Source organism: Gossypium raimondii, chromosome 2 (assembly GCF_025698545.1).
Source record: "Gossypium raimondii isolate GPD5lz chromosome 2, ASM2569854v1, whole genome shotgun sequence".
Classification (NCBI taxonomy): domain Eukaryota; kingdom Viridiplantae; phylum Streptophyta; class Magnoliopsida; order Malvales; family Malvaceae; genus Gossypium; species Gossypium raimondii.
The window spans coordinates 47749404-47772240 of NC_068566.1; the positions used below are offsets into that span (position 1 = coordinate 47749404).

Here is a 22837-nt window from a genome sequence, read left to right on the forward strand (position 1 = left end):
GAAAAATAAAAGAAATTACTTTGATAGGGTGGATAGTTTTTTTTTTTTTGAAAGGTAAATTCATTAATTCATTCAATGAATGGAACCATACAATTTAGGGAAAAAATAATAAACACTCGTTGTAAATGGGGAATGACAAGCTCCATCAACACAACAAAAGCTTTAGCCTTAGCATCAATAGAACATTATGACACGTTGACAATTGGCTTTATCACAACTCATGCACGTCATATCTGAAGTGATTACAAGCACTTAACACGATAAGGAAATTAGTCCCGGATGGTCCAAAGCGGCGAGCAAAAATCGACAAAAGAATCTAGTATTCACCAAACTATAGAGGACGACAACAAAACCATTCCTAAAATCAATTGTAAAACTAATATTACATGCATAAGTAAGACTAAAAACCGTGCTACAAGAGCAAACAAAAACTTCTAAAATTGAAGACTTACTAAACAATGGAAAAACAAACAAAAAACATATAAAACTTAAGGCAACATGGGTCCAAATTGACTCGTGAAATCATTTATTATTCTGAAATATTTTCAAAACAAAAATAAATTAAGAAGCTGACGAAGAGCCACCCACTTTCCAAGAAAAACTATTGGTGGCCGGTGGAGTTTTAGTAAACGACAGACATCGTCATCTTTCCAAGAAAAACTACTGGTGTCCAGGAACATAGGCGTGTGCCTAGGCCGTGTGAGCCACACAGGCAAGGACATGGGCGTGTGTCCAAGCCGTGTAACTCACTATTTACGCTTTAGAACCACACGGGCAAGGACATGGGGTGTGCCTAAGACGTGTGAGCCACACAGGCAAGGACATGGGCGTGTGTCCAGGCCGTGTAACTCACTATTTACGCTTTAGAACCACACAACCAGGACATGGGCGTGTGCCCAAGCCGTGTGAGCCACATGGGCAAGGAAATGGACGTGTGTCCAGGCCGTATAACTCACTGTTTACGCTTTTCGTGTGCCAAGGCCATGTGAGCCACATGGGCAAGGACATGGTCGTCTGTCCAGGCCGTATAACTCACTGTTTATGATTTAGAACCACACGGGCAGACAACATGTGCGTGTGTCAAGCTGTGTGAGCCACACGAGCAAAGACATGGGTATGTGTCTAGGCCGTGTAACTCACTGTTTACGATTTAGAACCACACAGGGAGATAACATGTGCGTGTGTTAGGCCGTGTGAGCCTCACGGGCAAGGACATGGGCGTGTGTCCGGGCCGTGTGGCATATGAATAGGATCCAAATCTTATTTTTGATACCGCGAGTGTTGCTCAACACGAGCACTGACCTCCACAATGTATTTATGTTCTGAATTTAATTGTATGAGGATTTTCTAATGGTCTGATGATGAACTATTTGTGATCTGTACGTATGTCTGCTATGTTTGAATCTAAGTGAATAAGATCTGTCAAAACGTAATATGCTATTATCTGATGTGTGCGAATTATCCAGGTACGATATGTATTTTGTTAAATTTGTTGGAACGCCTCTTCATTATTCTGTTGATGGAGAATATGCAATATCTAAATATGTTAGATTGATTGTTACTAATTCTGATTTATAACCGTGCACGTAACTTCATGAAAAATCTAATGTGGTTTGTTATGGTTGATATGTCTGTTTTACAAAACATGGATTATCATGTTTGCTAATTCTGTTACTGAAAGATAGCATGTCTTACATGCTCATTACTCTAATTTGGCATATGCATGCTATGACTCAGTGTATGGGACTTGGGTTAATGTTTAAAGGAGGAAGATTTTGTACTGCCAGTTAATGATCTGCGTATTTAGTGGCTTGACCACATATATTTGATCGGCAGTTTAACTACATATTGATAAGCCATCATTGTTGGGGAACTCGAGATGGCGAGTCATCGTTGCTGGGCAACCCGGGATGACTTTGTTGGTGTGCTTTGGATGGATGAGTTCAGGGGAGAACTCTATCTTTGTAAGTAGTAGAGTTTGGGTAGAATGTTTCTGATAAATTTGCATTCTGATCTGTTTGAAAATATTGCATCTGCATAAAGATACATGCTCTGTTCTGCTCTATTTTGTTCTACTTTGTTCTGTTCTGTTCTATTCTGTTCAATTTTACTCTGCTCTATTCTACTCTATTCGATTCTGTACTGTACGATTTATTTTTTCTACTCTATTATGTTTTTGCTTTGTATTGCTATACCATATTTGATCAAATCTTTGTGATACTCTAGATTTGTCCGTACTGGTTATACAACTGCTCTTAAGTTCTTTTGAGTTACTACAACTTATATAGTATACTCTACTTAATTGTATTGAGTTTGGTTATACGCGGTGATTGGTAACTCACCCTTTGTCTTACCTTCATCTGTTCAGGAAAACATCGGATTTAGGATCGGATGGTGTACGGGAGCTCGGATTGTCTTGCACTGTAATAATTGTGAATTGCCCCTTCGGGTTTGTAAATTGTCTTTGAATTTACCTTGCTTTCCTTTTGATAATCTCGTCCATACCAGTCAATTTCTAACACGAAACTATAAAATCACCTAAATCGACAAACTGGTTTTCAAAGTTAAAATTCCGAAAAGGAATCGATTTTCAATGTGTTGGTGTAACTCGTCCAAGTTCGGCTTAAACTTCTTGGTCGGGTTTGGGGTGTTACAACAACTATAAGAATCAAATTAAATATTATTAGTAAAAATTAATAAATATTATTTAAAAACTATTTTTAATCTTTTACATAAAATCAATTTATATTTTACATAAAATCAATTTAAATCAAGTGACACATTAATTTATTTTTAATATAATATATATATAATATTTTTTATCCATATTGTGGCAACTATTTTTAAAAAAAATTCAGGTGATAAAAGGTGATTAATTTCAAAGTGACTTGTTAAAAAAAAGTGTGACGAAATCGAAAATTGAGTGAAATTAAAAAATATATATTACAAATCTTATAGGCCAAAAACAAATTGCTTTGTCCCTTGTTGAAACTTTAAAATATTTTGTAAACAAACCATTACCTTGTCACCTCCAAGAAAAAAACCCACCACAGCCATGGCTATGAAGTCAAAATAAGACCCATCACCAGCTTTCATAGAAACAATACAAGAAATCATGAGACTTTACAAATCACTTCCACCAAGACCTTCCATTGAAGAAGTTGAAGCAACCAAGACTGTTCTACAAACTGCAGAAAATGAAGAAAAAACCAAGCTTGAAGCTATCTCTAAAGAACAATACCACCACCAACCCCTTGAAGGTGTCCCTGATGAACTCTTGTCTATTCTACAACAAGTGAGGAAAACCATGGTGTTGTTTCAAAGCCATGAACAAAAGAAAGAAGCCTTTTACTTGGTTGAAGTTGATGATATGTTTGAGAGTTGAGACCTTTGATGGGTTGATTCAAAGGGCTTCTTTATTGGTTTCTGGGGATAACTTGGAAGAGAAAGTGTGGGGATTTGATGGAGAAACTGTGATTAATGATGATAGTTTGGTTACAAGTTCTTCTACAAAGGCTTCTTGCAACTCAGGTAAAGTTCTTTTTTTTTTTGTTTGATGTGGAAATTAATTTTGTTGATACACGGAAGAGAGGGTGGTGACGATGGTCAGTTCACTCTGTCTGATGAAGGAGGTGGTTGGAGCTGTAAAGGAAGGTTAAAAAAGGATTGAAGTAGATAATTTCTTGATCCTTTCCATAGGCTGCATGAGCGAATTTAGAAATCTTTTTAGGTTAAAATGGAATAATAAAATTTTGAGAAATTAAAATATAATTTTATAATGAGATTTTATATGGTAATTTTTCCATTTGAGGGGGGCCAAGCTTCTATTGCCTATCCCCCTTAAATTCACCACTGTTAGGCTCTCAGCCTTATATATGTTGATTGTCTATTGTCTCGAGGTGTCATGTGGCAAATCGATATTGATAGATCAAAATCAAGTGGCACAACACTATAGGTCTAGGTAAGGTGATGATATGATGTAATTTGAGTAGTCTCGGATGGAACATGATGGTTGAAACTTGATATGGTAGTTAATGAATACACTTGCTTGCCAGTCAAGTTGCTAACTGAGGAGGGTCTTCACAAGGGATCTTCAATGAGAATCCTCTCTAACTATTTGTGTTGTGACTGCTCGGGGGACTTAATGAGGTGTAACAAGTTTCTTTTCTTCTTTTTATTGTTACATGCATTGTTGTTTAAATTGGACCGGATTGAGAATCGGGCGGGGTACTAGTTTGGAAAGAGGTATTAGACCGATTGACCCATAAATTGGTAAAGATCAATTGAATTAGGCTAAGAATTGGTTCAATCAATTTTTTAATTTTTTTAAATTTTTAATAATTTATTTAATTAAACTGTATAAACTGATCAGACTAGTGAATTGGTGGTCTGACCAATTCAACCATTAGTCTCGTTCTAAAAAGCTTCGCCTCATGTTATTAGATGATGAAATCAAAGGAGTTATTACTTATTATGAATCTATCGTAATATCATGTCAATAAGAACTCAAGCAACTCAAGTCATTTGTCACTATATTGGATTTTATAGTCTTCAATACGATAAGAAATAGGAAAGTGCAAGTAGTCCTAAACAAATACTTTTGGTGTATTTTTGTAGGTGAAGATAGTAGTGAAAAACTAAACCTAATGAAGACAACAACCCTTATTGAAAACACTGAAAAAATGGGAGCAATAGTTCTTGATCTTAAGGCCAAGTTGATGGACCAAATAGAATGGTTACCTGTTTCAATTGGGAAATTAAACAGTGTGACCGAACTAGATTTATCCGAAAATCGAATAATGGCGTTGCCGCCTTCTATCGATGGTCTTCAAGCATTGACAAAGCTCGATCTTCACTCAAACCAACTCATAAACCTTCCTGATGGAATTGGGGAACTTGTCAACCTACTAGAGCTTGATCTCCATGCAAATCGATTAAGCTCATTACCTGCTTCGTTCGGAAACTTGAAGAACCTAATGAATCTCGATTTGAGTTCAAACAACTTCACTCATTTGCCAGATACAATTGGTAACTTGACTTCTTTGAAGAGACTAATTGTTGAAACAAATGAACTTGAAGAACTTCCATACACAATTGGAAATTGCTCCTCATTATTGGTGTTGAGGTTGGATTTTAATAGGATAAAGGCGTTGCCCGAGGCGATCGGAAAGCTCGAATGCTTGGAGATACTTACATCACACTATAATAGGATCAAAGGGTTGTCAACAACAATGGGAAACCTTTCAAATTTAAAATAGCTTGATGTTGGCTTCAATGAGATTGAATCCATCCCTGAGACCCTTTGTTTTGCAATAAGTCTAAGAAAATTGAAAGTTGGGAAGAACTTTGCGGACCTTAGAGCCTTGCCGAGATCGATTGGAAACCTCGAGATGCTTGAAGAGTTAGATATAAATGACAATCAGATAGGAGTTTTACCCGATTCTTTTCGATTCTTATCCAAATTGAGAGTTTTTCATGTCGATGAGACTCCATTGGAAGTTCCATCAAGAGAAGTAATCAAATTAGGTGCTAAGATATGCTAATTCATTATTATATCACCTTGAATTGATCTTGCTAGTTTACACTCATTCAAATTCTTTTGTACATTTTAGGCAGTTGTTCAATTCATGGTTGACCTTGTTGCTAATAGAGATACCAAATCTCCATCACCAAAGAAAAAGAAGAGTTTTTATTTCGAGTTCCGATCAATTTTTCGACAATCTCGGACTGCGAGTACTGAGAACATGTAGCAAGTGAATTCCTACTATAAAGCATTTTATCAATTTATATATATGTATATGTATATCTGCTCTACATAGCTTCAGGTGTTCGATTTCTTTTCTAAGATTTGCTTACAACATGAGATATATTACTTGTATATTATTTGTGGGATGATTTCAAAGCTTTGTGTAGACTTTGTAATGTATTTTTGTTCTAACTCAACTCAAAGTTAGACAGTATTATTTTTTTCCGAGTTATTTCGAAAGCATGTCTTTCAAAATTGCTAATCAAATCATTTTTTAGTCTGACAGGGGTGAATTTAAGTGGACAAACCCCCTAAATGAAAATTTGAATTAAATATATATATGATAACATCTTTTAGTCCTTTAAAATGATGAATTATAAACTAGTAAATGATAAAATTATATTTTAATCTCTCCAAAATTTATAATTATTATTTTTAGATTCATCTCTAGATTCAAGTTCTTTGAAGATTCGAGTAATTTTGGATTCACGTAATTTCTTATTCAAATAATTATTAAACAAGTTTGAGTTGATAACTTTTTATGACCAAATAGGTTATGTCATATTTTAAATTTAGATTGATACGATGGACTTTTCAAATTCGATAAGAATTGACAGATTCTATAATGCAATTAAATTAATAATTAAAACACACACTTCATTTTTATATGCTTTTTACACTGTGATTAAAAAAATCCCAGAACAGCATGAAAAGAACTTCAAAACAATTGCCATACATAATATAGTGTATAAAACAATATTATTTGGCAACAATATGTTATGAAGATGATGTTAATTGAATTAAAATCAAAAGTTGACTAATTAAATAGCTTTTGTTGTTTTTTCAAGGGAAAAAAAACTGTGGGCTTTAATTTAATCAAGTCAATTTCAACAATTTAGCTGGTTTCTCAAATGTGGAACTTGAGCTAGAGTTTTGTGGATAAACCCCTTTTCCTCTCTCTCTCTCTCTCTTTTTCTCATTATTGTCAAACTCAAGAAAGAATCATAGGGTCTAAATTAATCAAATTTGAAATTGATATGAAATTGAAATGATTTGAATTTGAAATAACTTGAAAATTGTTTAAATTTTAAATTAATTAATAATTCAATTCAAAAATCCAAACTTTAAATTCGGATGTCGAACTTGAAATTAAAATAATCTGAATTTAAATTGATTCAAACTAAATTTTTTGAAATTTTTAAAAGCCGAAATAATTTATCCATATTAAGATTCATCATAAAAAAGAAAAAAAAAAAAAATATGCTCAAATCATGTATGATTTTTGTCTTCGAATTTAGTAAAAAATAACCTTATAATGACAAGTAAATTAAATAATTTTAAATTGGTGCCTACTTTTTGGAATTAAGTCTAAACTTAATTTTCAGGCCCTAATTAAATATGGAATCCAACTTTATTAATTAAGATTAATGAAAAGTTGACTTTAGAAATTATAGAACATGAAGCATTCAAACATAAGCCACCATTTCTCGGTAAAATTCAAAAACGAATTAAATATTATTAGTAAAAATTAATAAATATTATTTAAAAACTATTTTTATCTTTTACATAAAATCTATTTATATTTTACATAAAATCAATTTAAATCAAGTGAGACTTTAATTTATTTTTAATATAATATTTTATAAATATATATTATATAATATTTTTATCCATATTGTGTCAACTATTTTAAAAAAAAAATTCAGGTGATAAAGGTGATTAATTTCAAAGTGACTTGTTAAAAAAAAGTGTGACGAAATCTAAAATCGGGTGAAATTAAAAAATATATTACAAATCTCATTGGTTAAAAAACAAATTGCTTTGTCCCTTGTTGAAACTTCAAAATCTTTTGTAAACAAACCATTTCCTTGTCACCCCCAAGAACCCCAAGAAAAAAACCCACCATAGCCATGGCTGTGAAGTCAAAACAAAACCCATCACCAGCTTTCATAGAAACAATACAAGAAATCATGAGACTTTACAAATCACTTCCACCAAGACCTTCCATTGAAGAAGTTGAAGCAGCCAAGACTGTTCTACAAACTGCAGAAAATGAAGAAAAAACCAAGCTTGAAGCTATCTCTAAAGACCAATACCACCACCAACCCCTTGAAGGTGTCCCTGATGAACTCTTGTCTATTCTACAACAAGTGAGGAAAACCATGGTGTTGTTTCAAAGCCATGAACAAAAGAAAGAAGCCCTTTACTTGGTTGAAGTTGATGATATGTTTGAGACCTTTGATGGGTTGATTGAAAGGGCTTCTTTATTGGTTTCTGGGGATAACTTGGAAGAGAAAGTGTGGGGATTTGATGGAGAAACTGTGATTAGTGATGATCGTTTCGTTACAAGTTCTTGCAACTCAGGTAAAGTCTTTTTTTTTTTTTTTGATGTGGAAATTAATTTTGTTGATACACGGAGAGAGGGTGGTGACGATGGTCAGTTCACTCCGTTTGATGAAGGAAGTGGTTGGAGCTATAAAGGAAGGTTGAGAAAGGATTGAAGTAGATAATTTCTTGATCCTTTCCTTAGGCTCCATGAGCGAATTTAGAAATCTTTTCGGGTTAAAATGGAAAAATAAAATTTTGAGAAATTAAAATATAATTTATAATGTATTAATTTATGATTATTTTAGAAAAATATTAAATATAACTTTTTTTTAGAGGTCAAAGTGTAATTTATCAGAATTTAAATTTAAATTTAATTATTTTATCAGGATTTTAGATAGTAATTTTTCCATTTGAGGGGGGCCAAGCCCCTACTGCCTATCCCCTTAAATTCGCCCCTGTTAGGCTCTCAGCCTTATATATGTTGATTGTCCATTATCCCGAGGTGTCATGTGGCAAATTGATATTAATAGATCAAAATCAAGTGGCACAACTCTATAGGTCTAGGTAAGGTGACGATATGATGTAATTTGAGTCGTCTCTGATGGAGCATGATGGTTGAGATTTGATATGGTAGTTAATGAATGCACTTGCTTGCCAGTCAAGTTGCTAATTGAGGAGGGTCATCACAAGGGATCTTCAATGAGAATCCTCTCTGACCATTTGAGGTGTGACTGCTCGGGGGGATTTAATGAGGCGTAACAAGTTTCTTTTCTTCTTTTTATTGTTACATGCATGGTTGTTTGAATTGGGCCGGATTGAGAATCGGGCAGGGTACTAGTTTGGAAAGAGGTATTAGACCGATTGACCCACAACTTGGTAAAGATCAATTGAATTGGGCTAAAAATTGGTTCAACCGATTTTTTATATATTTTTTATTTTTATAAATTTTTAATAATTTATTTAATTAAACTGTATAAACTAATCAGACCAGTGAATTAGTGGTCTGACCAATTCAACCACTAGCCTCGTTCTAAAAACCTTCGCCTCATGTTATTAGATGATGAAATAAAAGGAGTTATTACTTATTATGGATCTATAGTGATATCATGTCAATAAGAACTCAAGCAACTCAAGTCATTTGTCACTATATTGGATTTTATGGTCTCCAATACAATAAGAAATAGGAAAGTGCAATGTAGTCCTAATCAAATGCTTTTGGTGTATTTTTGCAGGTGAAGATGGTAGTGGAAAACTAGACCTAATGAAGATAGCAACCCTTATTGAAAGCACTGCAAAAATGGGAGCAATAGTTCTTGATCTTAAGGCCAAGTTGATGGACCAAATAGAATGGTTACCTGTTTCAATTGGGAAATTAAACAGTGTGACCGAACTAGATTTATCCGAAAATCGAATAATGGCGTTGCCGCCTTCTATCAATGGGCTTCAAGCATTGACAAAGCTCGATCTTCACTCAAACCAACTCATAAACCTTCCTGATGGAATTGGGGAACTTGTCAACCTACTAGAGCTTGATCTCCATGCAAATCGATTAAGCTCATTACCTGCTTCGTTCGGGAACTTGAAGAACCTCATGAATCTCGATTTGAGTTCAAACAACTTCACTCATTTGCCAGATACAATTGGTAACTTGACTTCTTTGAAGAGACTAATTGTTGAAACAAATGAACTTGAAGAACTTCCATACACAATTGGAAATTGCTCGTCATTATCGGTGTTGAGGTTGGATTTTAATAGGATAAAGGCGTTGCCCGAGGCGATTGGAAAGCTCGAATGTTTGGAGATACTTACGGCACACTATAATAGGATCAAAGGGTTGCCAACAACAATGGGAAACCTTTCAAATTTAAAAGAGCTTGATGTTGGCTTCAATGAGATTGAATCCATCCCTGAGACCCTTTGTTTTGCAATAAGTCTAAGAAAATTGAAAGTTGGGAAGAACTTTGCGGACCTTAGAGCCTTACCGAGATCGATTGGAAACCTCGAGATGCTCGAGGAGTTAGATATAAGTGACAATCAAATAAGAGTTTTACCCGATTCTTTTCGATTCTTATCCAAATTGAGAGTTCTTCATGCCGATGAGACTCCATTGGAAGTTCCATCAAGAGAAGTAATCAAATTAGGTGCTAAGGTATGCTAATTTCATTACTATATCACCTTGAATTGATCTTGCTAGTTTACACTCATTCAAATTCTTTTGTATATTTTAGGCTGTTGTTCAATTCATGGTTGACCTTGTTGCTAATAGAGATACCAAATCTCCATCACCAAAGAAAAAGAAGAGTTTTTATTTCGGGTTCCGGTCAATTTTTCGACGATCTCGGACTGCGAGTACCGAGAACATGTAGCAAGTGAATTCCTACTATAAAACATTTTATCAATTTATATATATGTATATGTATATCTGCTCTACATAGCTCAAGGTGTTCGATTTCTTTTCTAAGATTTGCTTACAACATGAGATATATTACTTGTATATTATTTGTGAGATGATTTCAAAGCTTTGTGTAGACTTTGTAATGTATTTTTGTTCTAATTCAACTCAAAGTTAGACAGTATTATTTTTTTTCCAAGTTATTTCGAGTGCATGTCTTTCAAAATTGCTAATCAAATCATTTTTTATTCGGACAGGGGCGAATTTAAGTGGACAAACAGGGACAAACCCCCTAAATGAAAATTTGAATTAAATATATATATGATAACATCCTTTTAGTCCCTTAAAATGATGAATTATAAACTAATAAATGATAAAATTATATTTTGATCTCTCCAAAATTTATAATTAATTTTTTTATTCACCTCTAGATTCAAGTCCTTTGAAGATTCGAGTAATTTTAGATTCACGTAATTTCTTATTCAAATAATTATTAAACAAGTTTGAGTTGATAACTTTTTATGATCAAACGGCTTATGTCATATTTTAAATTTAGATTGATACAACGGACTTTTCAAATTCAGATAAGAATTGACAGATTCTATAATGCAATTAAATTAATAACTAAAACACACACTTCATTTTATATACTTTTACACTGTGATTAAAAAATCCCAGAACAGCATGAAAAGAACTTCAAAACAATTGCCATACATAATATAGTGTATAAACAATATTATTTGGCAACATTATGTTATGAAGATGATGTTAATTGAATTAAAATCAAAAGTTGACTAATTAAATAGCTTTTGTTGTTTTTCAAGGAAAAAAACTGTGGGCTTTAATTTAATCAGGTCGATTTCAACTTTATTGTCAAACTGAAGAAAGAATCATAGGGTAGGGTCTAAATTAATCAAATTTGAAATTGATATGAAATTCAAATGATTTGAATTTGAAATAACTCGAAAAGTGTTTAAAATTTAAATTAATTAATAATTCAATTCAAAATCCAAATTTTAAATTCGGATGTCGAATTTGAAATTAAAATAATCTGAATTTAAATTGACTCAAACTAAAATTTTTGAAATTTTTAAAAGCTGAATTAATTTATCCATATTAAGATTCATCATAAAAAAAGAAAAAAACAAAATATGCTCAAATCATGTATGATTTTTGTCTTCGAATTTAGTAAAAAATAACCTTATAATGACAAGTAAATTAAATAATTTTAAATTGGTGCCTACTTTTTGGAATTAAGTCTAAACTTAATTTTCAGGCCCTAATTAAATATGGAATCCAACTTTATTAATTAAGATTAATGAAAAGTTGACTTTAGAAATTTTAGAACATGAAGTATTCAAACATAAGCCACCATTTCTCGGGTCCAAATTTAACTTAAATATCCATTTATTCAACTTTGATAAAAAAAAATGTCAAAATTTTCCATCTGCCCTTGGACTTCAATTAAGTTTGAGATCTAGTCTCTATATTTAAAAAAAATTAAAAATTAAATCTTTCTACTTTTTCGATTAAAAAGATCGTAGGATAATCGTTGACATCATTAATATTTTTTTGTCAAAATTTACTGTAAATGTGCCAATGCAGTCATACTAACATCAGTAGTAAATTATAATGGACTCTGTTGAGGGAAGCCTACTTCTAGCTTGAGCTCTCAACAGAGTCGGGAGGCAAAACCCCAACTCAACCTGAGGGCAACACCAACTTATTGAGAGATTTCTCAATTTTAAATGGACGACACTTCAAAAGTCTCACGAGTCTACTATGTTTGATATGGAGAGCTCATAAATGTTGCGAAAGACGTAAAGTGTTGGAGGCTCGCCTTACTCACAACTAGACCTGTCCATGGGTCGGGCGGCCCGGCCCGACGGTCCGCCCGAAATATGGGAGGGTTCGGGTAAAAATATAGGCCCGAAATATGGGCTTGGGCAAAAAAATGAGGCCCATTTTAAAAATGGGCCGGGCTCGGGCTCAACTTTTTTGGCCCAAGCCCGGGCCGGCCCGGCCCGACCCGAATATAATAAATACATATTTTTTATTTTTATTTTTTAATTTTTAATTTTAAAATACTTTTAAAATATTTTTTTTATTTTTAAAATATTTTTTTTGTGTTTATTAAAAATATGGCCGGGCCGGGCCAGGCCGGGCTCGGGCTTACTCTTTTTTCCCGGGTCAGGCCTGGGCAAAATTCCAGGCCCATATTTCGGGCCGGGCCCGGGCCTAAGAGTCGGGCCAAAAAATTTTTCCGGGCCCGGCCCGGCCCATGGACAGCTCTACTCACAACAACCAATAAAGCCAATGGGGATCCAGCATAAGAAGCCCACCGATTGTCCAGGGGCAATCCCATATTCCTTCTAGGGCTTACAAAAGAACTAATGGAGAGGCAAATGAAACTTAGCTTTGAAAAGGAACATCAACATGAAAAAATCTGTCACTCGTACAATTCACCCCAGCGAGAACTGAAAATTCATAAGCTTAGTTCAGCAACTTGATTCCTCTAACCTCCAACATCCTTACCATCACCTCATGTTTCATTTTACATAGCCACTCATTCCCTTCGATGGGCACAAAAAACTCCTATACTTGTCAGGGTTCTTGGTCACGTCTCGAACTACTTGAACTAGATTTATCGACTTTTTTTACATCCGACTACTAAACTTTTTTTGACTTGGTGGGTCAAATACCGAAATCGTTATTTTTCTAAAATCATGAGAATGCAGATTTTTTTTAATCAATTTCAATTTATTTTTGTAATCCAGCACTATTATATATATAATACAACAAAATGATCTTAAAGTGTGTTGACACCATTTTTTTGATAAAATGGGGTCGATTTGGATATTAAAAATGAAAATGAATATGATAGTCGCCACTAATCTTTTTCGATGAGGTGTGATCGGGTCACCTCGAAAAGTGGTTGTTTTAATAAACCATTCGATTTTATTAAAACAACGATTTTGGTCCACAAAATTCAGAAAAATGGGTTCGGGAGTCGATTATGTACGAGGAAGGATTAGCACCCTCGTAACGCCCAAAAATTGGTACCTAGTTGATTAATTAGTGTCTTAGTGTCGAAGATTGAAAAATTTGAAGAATTTTAAAAATACGATCCTTTATTGAAATGTTAAAAATTTTCGAGAAAATGGCATATTTCACGTTAATCGAGGAAGAGAATTATATCCAGTAAGTTAAGACACAATGTCTTGAATTCTCAATGCGCGAATGGATGCCAAAAATTTACTTATTTAAAAAATATTTAGCTATCTCGGACAAAAAAAAGGGATCATGCCCAGTAAGTTAGGACACGATCTTTTCTTAATTCCCGAGATCGTTTAAAACTTGAGTTTGAAAAGATTTGTGTACTTAGATTTATTGTGAAAATCGAAATCCCGTAAGTTAGGGTACGACCTTCTCGAATCTAAACACGAGATTTTGCTTATTCAAAAAAATCATAATTTATGCATTGAAATTAATCTAACTCGGAATAGTAGAGCATGGCGTTAATGTGCGTAGCAAACAATGATGAACACGATAATGTAAGCATAAATAATACGCATGCATGACATAGTAAACGAGATAAATAATAGGAGAGACAAATCGATCATATCACAACCAATAAATGAATGAATAATTAAGACATTCCTTTAAAATAATAACGAACATATATGCAAATAAATAAATTAACATCGAGTGAAACAAAAATGCAATAAATAAAATTAATAAAACTATAAAAAGTATAAAATATGTGTGCATATATATATTTTAAAATTATCAAAATATAACAAATATATATATGTATATATAAATTATAAAATATATGTACATATATGTATTATAAAATGTATATAAGTATACGTATATTTTAAAATTATAAAGTATATACAAAAAAAGAATATATGTATGTATATAAATAGGAGTTATAGAATATAAAACACATATATATTATAAGAATGCATATATATATATATATATATTAAAGTTATAGAATATAAAACACATATGTATGTATAAATATATAAAACATAAAATATATTTGCGTATGTATATTATAAAATGTGACAGATTTAAATAATGATTCATAATAAATTTTGAATAATAATACATGGTAAATTTATACAATATTAATGATAGATTTAAAATAATAATAGATTATAATATTGAAATAGTGTTGATAACAAACAAAAAATATATATTAAAATTAAACATAAAAAGAAAGTTAGATTAAAAAAATCTAAAAACAACAGAAAATGAATTTTAAACAGAATAAAAATCAAGTACACTAAATTAAATAGGCATGGATTAAATCGTATTTAATTAAAAGCATGAAAATAAAAACAGAATTAGGACTAAAAGAGGAGCGCGCGAATAACATGGGGACTAAAGTGGGAAATATCCCAATCCACAAAACGCAGCGCTGCGATATGAACCAAAATGAAATCAGCAGGAAATTGTGCGGTCAAAACTAAATAAACAAAAGGGGCTATTGAACCATAGCGCAAAAAGGGAGGACCTGTTGCACAAATAACCCTCCCAATACCAAAACACGCCGATCTAGCCGCATTTGGGTCGGGTCAATGGGTCTGGCTCAATACAGCACCGTTTTGGAGCCATTGGAATGGGTCTCAAATGGTGCCGTTTTATGGTCTGTGTAAAGCTAAAAAAAAAACACAAAAGCATTAAGCCATTTTACAACAGATTTGTAAACCCTAGCCTCCCTCACGCCGTTCTCAAGGTCGAATTCCCTCTTCGTCTCCGATGAAGACCTACAGAAGGGTTCCGACGGTGCGCCCAGGTAAGGTTTCTCCTTGCCTTTTCCTCTTTTTATTTTATAAATATTCTTATATATATATGATTAAATGAAAAAAAAACGAAAAAGAAAGAATAAATCAGGAAACAGAATGAAAAACAAAGAGAAAAGAAGAACACCTTTTCTTTAATTTTTGCGATGTTTTATTGATTTCTCAATTCTTTTTTTGTATTTTTCCAATTGTTTTTTTACTGTCTGTCTTGTTTCTCCGATTCGTGTTTGGCTTTTATATAGCCAAAGAGAAAAATAAAAAATAAAAATAAAAATAAAAATAAAAATATAAAAAAGCTACTGCCTATATTGCTTTCTTCTCTTTTCTGTCTCTATTTCCTTTTTCGTGTTTGTTTGCAGGTGTAATACCCATTTCTGCCCAGCCCATAAATCAATCATAAACCCAATATAAAGTCCAAACAAACAATCCATTTTAGATATATGCGACCCAGTTACAAAATAAACTAAATACCAAAAATAAAACAAGCCCAACAAACATATGCGGCCCAACTCAGCTCAAATCCCAACCTAATTGCAGAAACCCTAGCAACATTCGACTCACAGCGCTGCAGCAACCAGGACCCAGCCTCTGCCCTCGCACATGCGCCACCGCCACGTCCACGCCTTCACACGTTGCACCGCGCCACGTCACCGTACGGCCGTACACCTGCAACACACAAAATACATATTTTTAGAATTTGTAAAGGGGCGAACACACAAAAAAACACACCCACGCATACTGTATCAAACACGAAATCAATACAAAGAAGAAAAAGGTTTTCTTTTTTCCTTTTTAGATTGGGTTCTTTTTTCTTTTCCGATTGCTCTTCTTTCTTCTTCTGTTTTACTATTTACCACACATACATACGCAAAGCAAATAAAAGAAAAAAGGAGGGAGTTAGAAGACATACCTGGTGATCGGCCTTTTGCTCTCTCCGTTGCAATCGGAGTTGTGCATGGGGTTCGAAAGGCCACTGTCGATTGATGTAACGGAGCGGCGCTGGAGGAGGTTTTTTTTTAGAGCCTTCTTTAAATGATAAAGAGGCTGATAATTTAGGGTTTTTGGTGGCCTTTATGTAGCTCAAAACGGCACCGTTTGGAGTCTGACCAGTGGTTCCAAAACGGTGCTGTTTAAAGGCCTGTGACCTGCGCGGTGACCCGACCCGAGGGAAGGATCCGCGCGCTTTGGGTCTGATGGGATTATTGCGCAACAAGCCCTTCCGCATTTGCTTTCATTTTAATTCGATTTTTATTTGTTTTTTAATTGTTACCTCATATTTAGTTCCAATTTCAATTAGATCCATGATTAAACGGCATCATTTCGATTATTGGGTTTGAGTGCCTGAATTTATGCGTTTAATTGCTATAATGGTCCCTTTAATATTAAGCCGTTCTCAATTCGTTTGTTTATCTATTTATTTCAAATCAGCCCTAAAAATTCTATTTGAATTCGAAATAGGTCCACTTTTGTTAAATTAATGGATTTATTGTTATTACTTTCATTTGTCATTATTATTGTTTTTTTACTTAATTTTATTTTATAAATCCTCTTATTTCATCATATAGTTATTTTATGCTTTTCGCTTTATGTATTATTACTTATTTTTGTAAATATTTTATACTTTTTATATTACCTAGGTGTAATAATACATAAAATAAGTATAAAATATTCAGGCAGCCGTACTATTTTCCACTTTATCAAGGAATTCGTATTCCATGACAAGCTTTCTAATTTAGTAATCGAACTTGAATCAATATCTCTTTCCTAAGATGCAAATGCAATGCAATCAAAACACAACAAGAGGGGTTAGTACAAAATAGAAGCAAACAAGGAAAACAAAAGTACCTAGTCGAGTAACCACTAGGGATTTGGAGGGGCTCTACCTAGGATGGGTTCCTAAGGTCTTCTACATGCAGTTTGGTTCTAAAGTTGAGGTACCCGAACCAGCAGATTCCTTGATCCTCACCCATTATAGGCTCATACAGACCGAGTTCAATTCAGGGGAATACATTTCCCTATGGCTACACGAAGATGAAAATCTCACGAAGACATAGGTACGGATGTATCCCGAAAGTGATTTACTATCCTGCACGGAGGTGAAAACCTCACGAAGGAGTAGCTTCTCACTCCCACTTAAAAGGGTAAGACTAAATAGTCTTTATGCAATATGATGCCAAAATAAAGAGCTCAATTTACAGTAATCATACAAACAAATGCAAAGAGAAGATCGTAATTTTTCAAATCAAATTTTTAATTTTTGATAATAAGACAAAAAAACAATCAATTTTGCGGCTTGACTCTCTAACAGTCCCCAGTGGAGTCGCCAAGCTGTCGAAACCATTTTTTATATTGATTTGAAAGCGGAATTCGACTTTTAAAAAAAAATGAAAATGGGAGTCGCCACCGATCTTTTATTGAGGTGCGATCGGATCACCTTGAAAATAATTTTAGGTCTGCGAATTTTGAGAAAACAGGTTCGGGAGTCGGTTACGCACGAGGAAGGGTTAGCACCCTCGTGACGCCCAAAATTGGTACCAAATTGATTGGTTAATGTCTTAAAGTAGAAATTTTGAAAAGATTTTAAAAATACAATCCTTTTAAATTTTGAATTTGAATAAACCAACTTGAGCAGCAAGATGTACTCATTTTGCAGAAATAAATTGCTACACTTAGTGAGTTAGGGTGTAACAATTCAATCTTCAAAATTAGATTTGTTCCCTTCTTAAGAAAATCATGTGTTTAATGAAGGTTACTTGATTGTTTAAGTCAATCGAGAAACCAGAATCCAGTAAGTTAGGGTTCAATTTCTCGAAATTCCTAAACCTCAAATATTACCTTTATTTTAAAATCGGGACAACAAAATGTTGTATCCAGTAAGTTAGGATCCAACATTTTGTAATCTTAAGAATTTCATTTTAACAATCGTATGGTTTTAACAAAATGAACACTTGATGATCTAAATTCATCGAGAAAAATTGAAGCCCAGTAAGTTAGGACACAATTTCTCGGGAGCTTATGAACACCACGCTTTTTTAGGAACTTTGAAATAAAACAATTATAATGCTTTAATGAAATGCAATTCTTACAAATAGAACATAATTGAATAGCAATACATGTAATGTAATAGATAAATAACTATCTAAATTTAAACTAGAAACAATCAAGCAAGTAATAGGCTACTACAAACATTCTTTAATCATGTTATACAAACATCCACATTAATAATTAAGCAACCTAAAATTAATAATCAATAAATAAAACCTTCAAACAATGAGAAAAAGAAAAGAGAAAAAAATAGTAACAATGAATAAGATGAATATTTGATACAATTTTGGTAATTGAACCAAAAAACAAATAAAAGGTTTGAATAAATTCTATTGAAAGATTTTAAAAAGGGAAATAAAATAAAAGTGAATAACATAAAATTAGTACTTATATTTTAATTTATATAAAAAAATAAAATCTAGTACAAACAATCATACATACATAGTAATAATGTACAAAAGTTAAATAAATGAAATAAAATAACGAATTTAAAAGGAATAAGGTTCCTATACATAAAAATATCATTTGAAATTAATAACATATTATTATATATATATACACATATATACTAAAAATACTACATATACGTATATAAAAATATGAAGTATTATTAAAACTTGAGGTTAATTATATATATATACGTGAACAAAAATAAAAGGTATGTATAAATTATATTAAGGTAATATCCTAAACATATATAAAAACATTTATAAAATTAAGTAATGAATACATAAGTAATATTATATAATAAAAGAGTTTATGGTAAAATTTGACTAATTGATATATATTAAAATATAATAACAATAAATGAAATTAATAATAAAATGTTTAATTTAATGAAAAATAGATTTATTTTAAAATCAAACAAAAATTCCAAGGGTTGATTTGAAATAAATAAGCAAACATCTGTATTGAAAACCCCCTGAATATCATAGGGACCATTATGGCAATTTAACGCAAAATCCTCTTTGGCTTAGGGATTGGAATCTTCAAAACGACACCGTTCTAAACTGTACTTAATCGAAATCCGAATCAAATATAATGTATAAGTTAAAATAAATAAAACAATTGAATCAAAGTCTTATAAAATCTAGAAGGACTTGCTGCATAAATAATCCATAAAGGCAAAACGCGCGGATCCCTCCCTCGGATCGGGTCACCGCGCGGATCTATGCCTGCAAATGATGCCGTTTCGAAGCCATGGCCCTAGCCTCAAACGACGACGTTCCCTTCCCCATCTAAAACACAAAACCCTAAGCCATCTGATATTTTCCCCTAATCGAAAAGAAAAACAAAAAATGAACAAAACTCTTTGAGCCGCTTCCTGAAAAATCGCACAAAGCGAGACCTCCGAACCCTTGCTCCAGCCCCGACTGCGACGGAGAGAACAAGGATTCGACCGCAAGGTATGTTTTTCTGATTTCTCAACATCTTTCTATTATTTTTCATATGGTAAATCAAAAACAAGAACAGTAAAGAGAGAAAATAAATAAATATAAAAAATGGAGAAAAGAAGAAAATACATGCGAATCACCTCCCAAAACTCAAAAAAACTTTGTTTTGATTCTTTCTATTGATATTGTGTGATACAGTATGCGTGGGTTCTCCTCCCCCTTTTCAAATACAGAATCCAAAAGAAAAAATAAATCAAAATACATCTCTTTTTTCTGCCCTTTCTGCTATTTTTGCTCCTTTTGCCTGCTGCTTTGTTCGTTTTTGTTTGTTACAGGTGTACGAAGCAGTGGACGTGGAGGCTCACGTGGATTTGGCGCGGAGGCGCTACACGCGCGCAGGTGCAACACGTGCGAGGAGGAGGGCTGGCTCTGCTGCGGCGCTGGAGGTTCTAGGGTTCCATGCTGCTGATTTTTTCTATTTTGGGCTATCGGGCTCGTAATTTGGGGATGGGTTTAATGGGTTTGGTTTAGGTTTTAGGCTAGGCTAGTGTTTGGGTAGTTTATGTTAAAATTATTTGGGCCACGTTGGGCCCATGTATTTGGACTGTGGACTTTTAAACTTTGGTTTGGTTTATTTTATTAACGAGCTGAGCAAATTGGGCCTATTACAAATCTAATAGCCTAATTATGCTGCGACTTTAAACACAAATTTATGAAATGATATTTAGTTATTCTTTGATCTACAGGAATAGACCATCCCAAATTGTCGCAATATTTGATCAATTTGATGCCACTTAATGCAGGAAAAACATATAAGCAAGTTGCATATACGTTAAAAACATGCCTATGTGCACTTGCCTTCAGCAATATTATGGCTGCAATCTCTTCCATTTGTTTCAACATCAATGATTGCTTGTATTAAATAAAGTAAATTATAAATTCAAATTTCATTATAAATTTCATAATATAAAACACAAAATGTCAAATTATTTTATTCAAGATCAGTCATTGTTTGTACTTTGTATCGCTAAGAAATTGTGTTTCTAGTAAATTGTATGGTCACAATACTTGGAGCACCTATTAAAATATAAAATGTCAGTATAAATATAAAACGTTATTAGATTTTATAACATATGTTTCTAAACCTTTTTGACACAAGGGAAACTTAAGTTCTCTGAAGGAATAAATTTATATCACGAAAGTCTAAACCATCTTCCACAATTGTGGAATCACAAAGCAGTTTACTTCTTCATTTCCTACTCTACACGCCTTATATAGCATCGTGTACAGGAAGGCTAAAATGACAAAATTCTCAATTATATGTATTAGTCGTTTGGAAATTAAATAACAATGAGATGTATGTGGTATGAACTAAGTTTTCAAACTTTTCTAGCACCAACACACCTTCAATCAACTGAATAGTATACGCTCTAGCATGATGCTCAATATCTTTGGATGTTGGGTTATATGAGAGATGCTCGAAGGGGTTAACTTAGTTTGAATCCCTTGGAAATCAAACATAATGTTAGTATATGTCTCAAACGCTTGATAAAGAACTTGATTAGATTGTGCTTAAAACTTTCTGACACTAAACACCTACCCACTGAAAGCCCCATCAACAATGCTACATCTTCAAATGCCATCGTCGCTTTGCCACATTGGAGAGAAAACATTTGAATCTCGAGTCTCTGTCATTCAATTAGAGCGAATTTGAATGATAAGATGAAAATAGCTTTCATAATTTAGCTAGTGTGATAGAAACCAACTTGCGTTAACTGATGAATTGTTATATCATCAAACACATTTATTCTCATATTATTGCGAGCTTGAGTCACAAGAGAAGATGATAAGTGTGTTAACTTCAGTATTTTGACCTTAACTTGATTCACAGACCTATTTTTTTAGCCCGTAATATACTGATTAGAAAGGAATTGAACGATCTAACAAAATTTATTTCATGGTTTGAACCCAAAAAGTGTCAGGAAGGCATCCGAAAATGGCATGGAAGTTTGCCGCAAAAATTGCCAAGATGTCTTGAAAAATTCCGCATTATGTAATTAAGGACATTTTTGTATTTTCTCCATTATGTTATTTTTGCCCTATAAATAGACATTATTAGATTAAAACTAGGGGAGACTTAGACCTAGTCGTTCTTAGTTTTATTTTGTTTTCTTTATTTTATGGACTTCTAAACTCTATTTTTGGATCAAAGATTTTATCAAAATTTGATTTAATAAATTCATGAAATTTATTTGTGTTTTAATTCTTCTTTATTCTTTGGTATTCATGCATATTCTGTTTTTATTACAACTGCTCTAATTTGTTGAATATGTGACTAGTGCTCAATTGCTTAGAATGGTTGTCGAGTCAATTAAAATAATTAAATCTGTAACTGTTTAATATATTCTAATACTAGTGCCAAACTACATAACTCGTTTATATTGTAATTTACGTTTACATGGTGTGGGTGTATGATCTAGCTTAAATGAACCCTGTTGAGCTGAGTTTATTGGTTAAAATTAGGTTTTTCTAGTTTTTAATGTTGTCGGTAAGTTAAATCTTGGGCGTTGTGTTACGAGATTATTTATTAATTAGGGAAGTAATTTTAAACGAGTTACCTCTTGATTACCAAACAAGTAAGGAGAAATTGGTTGCCCGACGTTGAGTCAGCAACTAGAACTAATTTATAAAAACTATTTGCGTCGATGATTGAATATATAAATCAAATGGAGTTTTGTTCTGATTTTCAATGAAAAGCTAAAAATTTTAATTAAATTATCCACAACCATTAGAAAATTAAACTAAATTGTTACAATTTACAATTTATATATTTTAAATGGAACTAGACAATTATAAATATTGAAATTTAGCAATACATTAGATGAGGAGGTTTCCTAGAAAAACTATGTAGAAAAATTTATCAAAATATTTCGGATTAGTGACTAAACTGGTTAAACTATTAATTTTCTGAGGTTGATGAATTCGATTGGTTCATCTAACTCAATTGAATAAATCATTTAAAAATTTAAAAACATTAAAATATAGAGAAAATTAATCCAATTAATGGGTTCAATCAATTCACTTTAGAAATATCTTAATCCATTTCCGGTCCATC

At 32.9% G+C, this 22837-nt stretch overlaps 1 protein-coding gene and 1 pseudogene across 1 annotated transcript; both read left to right on the forward strand.

Annotated features, from left to right (window-relative positions):
• The first annotated feature begins 1879 nt into the window (after positions 1-1879).
• Positions 1880-5963, forward strand: LOC105789341 (plant intracellular Ras-group-related LRR protein 5-like; annotated as a pseudogene).
• A 1584-nt stretch (positions 5964-7547) lies between these two features.
• On the forward strand, positions 7548-10665 carry LOC105789340 (plant intracellular Ras-group-related LRR protein 5-like). The gene is made up of 3 exons (XM_052627730.1): positions 7548-8110; positions 9307-10223; positions 10303-10665. Exons 1-3 carry the CDS (start codon positions 7657-7659, stop codon positions 10438-10440), a joined length of 1509 nt encoding a protein of 502 aa, XP_052483690.1. The 5' UTR covers positions 7548-7656; the 3' UTR covers positions 10441-10665.
• The last annotated feature ends 12172 nt before the right edge of the window (positions 10666-22837 follow it).

Bases quoted from the DNA above. Each gene is read 5' to 3' on its own strand.
- LOC105789340 (XM_052627730.1), top strand. From the start codon at position 7,657: ATGGCTGTGAAGTCAAAACAAAACCCATCACCAGCTTTCATAGAAACA. The intron at 8,111-9,306 runs GTAAAGTCTTTT...GTATTTTTGCAG, and splicing joins TACAAGTTCTTGCAACTCAG to GTGAAGATGGTAGTGGAAAA. The intron at 10,224-10,302 runs GTATGCTAATTT...TGTATATTTTAG, and splicing joins TAATCAAATTAGGTGCTAAG to GCTGTTGTTCAATTCATGGT.